General features: G+C 43.4%; 1 protein-coding gene across 1 annotated transcript; it reads right to left on the bottom strand.

The window, feature by feature from the left end:
* Positions 1-946: 946 nt before the first annotated feature.
* Positions 947-2,106, bottom strand: LOC100684705 (methylosome subunit pICln-like). Its single transcript, XM_038525620.1, is given in 2 exon segments — positions 947-1,914; positions 1,917-2,106. Coding segments are annotated over 2 exon segments (699 nt in total). The 5' UTR covers positions 2,092-2,106; the 3' UTR covers positions 947-1,390.
* Between the last annotated feature and the right edge of the window lie 3,125 nt (positions 2,107-5,231).

Genomic DNA, 5,231 nt, shown 5'->3' on the forward strand with positions numbered 1-5,231 from the left:
TGCAATTGACGCTTGAACAAGTCCGGAGTTAGAGCACTGACCTCCCGCACAGTCAAGAACCCACATGTGACTTGTTTGTTTCTCACTTTTCATCTCTGTGATGTATTTATTTATTTTATAACTGGAAGCTTCAACCTCTTAATCCCCTGTATCTATTTCACAGGTACGCCCCTTCCCCTATCCTCCACCGGATTCACCTGTCTCTCCCCACTCCTTCCCTCTGGCCATCAGTTTGTTTTTATATATTTAAGAGTCCTTTTGGTTTATTAGATGCCACATATGAGTGAAATCATGTGTTATTTGTCTTTCTCTAACTTATTTCACTTAGCATGATACCCTCTCTATGTGTATACATGTAGGGTATATGTGGATATTCGCATATGTGTGTGTGTACACACCACATCTTGTTTATCCGATCATTCATCTATGGACACTTGGGTGGTTTCCATATCTTGATTATTATAGATAATGTTGCAACAAACATAGGGGTGTGTATATCTTTTTTAATTAAACTTTATATTTTCTTTGGGCAAACACCCAGCACCTTGTATTAGATCATACAAGGTATTTCCTCCACTTTTTTTTTTTATAGAAAACCTGGATTTATTTGTTAAACTATTACAAAGACAAAACAATTATCATTGAAGTACTGTGAGGACTTCATCCCAATTTCATTTGTTATGGAAACTGACCTAAGAGGTTAGAAATTAAAGGCTATAACCTAAGAGGTTATAACAAAACAGACTGGTGAAACATGGTGAAAGAAGTAAAAGCTAATCAGAAGCATCCATATTAGTGGTATTTCATGTGGCTAGTATATTTCCCAAGAGGCTCTCTAAAGATGCCTAAATGAATTAACCTGGATCCCAAATTAGTAAAAAGACCCTAATCCCTGTGAAGAACAAGCAGTGGCCAGGGTTTCTCTGAGATCTCTTTGTCTTTCTTTTTAAGGGGTAATGGAATCCTTAGGCTCTAAAGGATATATCTTAGATTCAGCCTCCTTCCTTCCCATCCAGTCTACCTATGTCTTCAAGCACCTGCGCATTCTCACCACATAGGCCTGCCAGGTTACAGAAGATGCATATAGTGAAAGCAGGAACTACAGGCCTACTCAGAGGATACCTATACACAAAAGTTTTGGGTAGATGATAAACTACAAACACCCTCTTGGTTAAGTTGATTCACCTTTGTTAATAAAGGTCATAGTTTCTTCTGCTGGTGACAACTTTTTGTCTCAGTATATAGTCTGTCTCAAAAAAAGAACTGGTTCAGGTAAATTTTGGAGAAGGAAAAAGACTTTCATCAACACCCACTCCACAGTAGAAGAGGCACCAAGTTCTTTAGTCCTTTCCTAGTTATGAGCAGAATCCCACAGCAGCATAAATCATCTTCAGTGATCAACATCTGCATCCTCAAACTGTCCAGCAATTGTTGGTGTAGTGTCTACCTCCATCCCATCTTCATAATCTCTGATTGAATCTTCTGTCCGGACTCCAGCCATGTTATATTGGCTGCTCACAGACTGAGAAAGCATTCCTTCTAATCTCTCCAAGATGGCTTGGCCTTCTGCTGTTAAATGGGATAATCCTTCTTCATAAGTATAAAATGTAGGGATGTCCCCCTGCCCTTGTTCATGTGCTTCCACATCTCCATCGTAATCATCTGAATCTTCATCCTCAGGATCAGGATGCCAAGCCTGGCATTCACACATTACAGTGAACATTGCCTCCAATGCTGATTTATCACTAGGCACAAATCTAAATTCAGCAATAGGTTCAACATCATCATCACTGTCTTCTTCTTCTTCAGCAGCAGATTCTTTTGATTCTTCTCCAAATTTAGCATTCACCATAACATACAAATGCTCTCGTGGATAGGCATTTAGGTCCCTGGACACCGCATGCAAGCTAATGGTGGGTATTCCAGTGAGAATCCTAATCCAGAGCCATCTAACCAAGACAGGCGGCTCTCGGCGATGTAGAGCGTGCCGGTGCCAAGGCCCTTGCCGTTCAGCACAGCCTGGGTCTCGGGCTGCTGCTGCCGAAGCCCCTCGGCCGAGCCGGGCGGCGGGAAACTTTTGAGGAAGCTCATTGCAGCAGGGAGTGCGGAGACACAGGCCGGGAGGGAGCTGCAGTGCGGCGACTCCAGCCACTCGCCTCGCCCTGCCCCTATTTCCTCCACTTTTAATATTTTGAGGACACTCCATACTGTTTTCCAGAGTGGCTGCACCCATTTGCATGCCCACCAACAGTGCATGAGGGTTTCTGTTTTCTCCACGTCCTCGCCAACACTTGTTTCTTGTGTTTTTCATACTAGCCTTTCTGACAGATGAGAGGTGAGATCTCACTATGGTAGTTCCCTGAGGATGAGTGATGTGGAGCATCTTTTCATGTGTCTGTTGGCCATCGGCCTGTCTTCTTTGGAAAAAAATGTCGTTCAAGTCCTCTGCTCATTTTTTTTCCTCTGCCCATTTTTTAATTGTGTTTTGTTTTGTTTTTGGTTTTGGTGTGAGTTGTAGAAGTTCTTTATTTATTTTGGATACTAACCCTTCACTGAATATATCACTTGCAAATATATTCTATTCAGTGAGTTCCTTTATTGTTTTGGTGATGATTTTCTTGGCTGTGCAAAACGCTTTTTTACTTTGGTGTGGTCCTAAGAGTTTATGTTTCCATTTGTTTCCCTTGCCTCAGGAGTCAGAGCCATAAATGTGATGTGGAAGCCAATGTCCAAGAGACTAACAGCCTATGTTTTCTTTGAGGACTTTTATCGTTTCCTCACATGTAGTTCCTTAGTGCATTTTAGGTGTATTTTTGTGTATGGTGTGAGAAGTTGGTCCAATTTCATTCTTTGGATATATCTTTCCAGTTTTTCCAGAGTCATTTATTGAAAATACTGTCTTTTCCCCATTGTAAATTCTCATCTCCTTTGCTGTAGATTAATTGGCCGCATAAGCAGGAGAGTATTTCTGGGCTCTCTATTCTGTTCCATTGATCCATAGGTCTGTTTTTGTGCCAGTAGCATGCTGTTTTTAGATTATGGTAACTTTGTAGTATATCCTGAAGCTTAGGTTTGTGATACTTCCAGCTTTGTTCTTCTCCAGATTGCTTTGACCTGCGTGTACCTTTTGATTCCCCCAAAACTTCACTACTCATAGCCTATCAGTGACCAAATGCCTTACCAATAACATAAACAGTCAATTAACATCTGTTTTGTATGTTTTATGTATTATATACTGTATCCTTCCAATAAAGTGACTAGAAAAAAAGACAATGTTAAGAAAATCATAAGGAATTAAAAACACATTTACAGGGCTGTCTTGTATTTAGCAAAGAGAATTTGTGTATAAGTGGGTCCAAATAGTTTGAACTCACATTGTTCAAGGGTTGACTGTATTCTGAGTGGCGTGAATCACACCTTGCCAAGAACCCTGTGAGCAAGCACAGTGAGCCTGGCTCACCACCTCCAACGTCTTGTGGGAGAATCTGGGCTTTGAATAGGTAGAAATATTAGCAGAATGCTATATTTCTGCTGTGAAAACATTCCCCCTTGACTTAAATATCATGATGAGAAGCACCCGAAGGAGGTGGTTGTTTATCAAAGTTTCTCCCAGAATAGAAACTGCCCACAGTATTTTTCTTGGGAGGTACATGTGCAGGGGAATGTTCACGGCTGATATTTTTAAGCTAATGCATCATGTTATGCAAAGTTGAGCAGAAAAAGCAACCTTCCACTCGCCACCATGTGCTCTCCACAGTCTGCCAACCAGGCTCAATACGCTTTGCTGGTCAACGCTTTCAGTGCTTAGATTGTTAGCTCCTGCATTCCTGAAATGCCAGAAGCTCACCCTCAGGCCTGGATGGTTTGACATTTCGGTCCCAAAGCTGAGGCAAGTGGCCTAAATCCTTTGCTTATCCTTCTGTTCAGCACTTGGGGCCCACAGCAAAAGGCAAATACTGACAGTGTTCTCTGGTTTCAAATGCCCCAGTCTCTCCAGAGGGACACCACTCCACAAAGGAAAAATGGCCAACCTCAAATTAAGCAGCTGGCCCCCCTGTAAATCCAGGTTCGGGGTTTGGGGTCTTAAAACAGAGCACCTGTTACAAGCAGGCAGGTGTGGTGGGACTGCAGCTGTGGGTGCTCTTGGGCGGCTGGTTGGTCTTGACACACACAAGGGTCCTTGTCAGTCTGACGCGTGGGGACAGGACGATGAATGAGTTTTATTACAGCTCCCACCACCCCGGGAAAGAAACCAGCCCAGTTTAGCAGGATCACAGCAAGCAATAAGGGGGAAACACATTCGTTTGCCTGGTGTCGTCCAGGCTCATGGTCATCTTTCCACCGGGTTTCTATGGTAACAATGTTCATTGTAAATGCAAACGCTAACCGATTGATTGATTCAGTCTCGGGACCACATTTCCATCCCATGCTGCAAGCACACCTGCCCCCTCTGCTCTGGCGTCAGTGCACAGGGCAGAGGAGGGCCCACACCTCCCAGAATGAAATAGCTGAGTGTTTAAGCACTGAGCATCCAGTCCCACATTCCAGGAATGTGCTAATGCAGAGAAAGGCAGGCAATGAGGGGCACGGGCAAGGGGTTGGTGTTAGACCAGAATCACTGGTGATGCCCAGATGTCCAGCCTATGCCAGTATCCAGACTAATTTTATTTTCTTTTCCACCATTGTTGGAATTTTGGTTAGATTACTCTCCTAATGACAATGGTTTACTAAAGATTTTCTTTTATAACAGAACCATGGAGCTTCTTCTGTGCATGTTACAAGCAAACCCAGGTGGTGTTGCAAAGATCACCGACCACGAATCTCTATGAAGGATAAGAGCACATGGTATCAGTGTCTCATCTGTCTCGGGTGGAGATACAGAAAACCCAGAGCCACCCCAGGATCACAAAGATCCAACGAGCCACCACCCTATGAGAAATGATCCCTGCAGTAGCCCACAAGTTCACGGCTAATGCAAAACCCTGAAAACACAGCCAGAATGTCAGAAGCTTCTCTCTGTGGCCTGGGACCCTCCGGACAGGTGCCCACTCCTCTGGCCTCTACGTTGTCACAGATGCGTCACCTGGAGCAGGGGACAGGTCAGTCTGTGCATTCTTCCAGGTTCTGTCTTTATTATTGTTACTATTGTTTATTAATACCAACACCAAGAGGGCTTGTCTTCTTAATGAAGTTATTTCTTCTCCGTGTGTCTTTAATTCCATATCAGGAAA

This window comes from Canis lupus, chromosome 1 (genome assembly GCF_011100685.1).
Source record: "Canis lupus familiaris isolate Mischka breed German Shepherd chromosome 1, alternate assembly UU_Cfam_GSD_1.0, whole genome shotgun sequence".
In the NCBI taxonomy this organism is placed as follows: domain Eukaryota; kingdom Metazoa; phylum Chordata; class Mammalia; order Carnivora; family Canidae; genus Canis; species Canis lupus.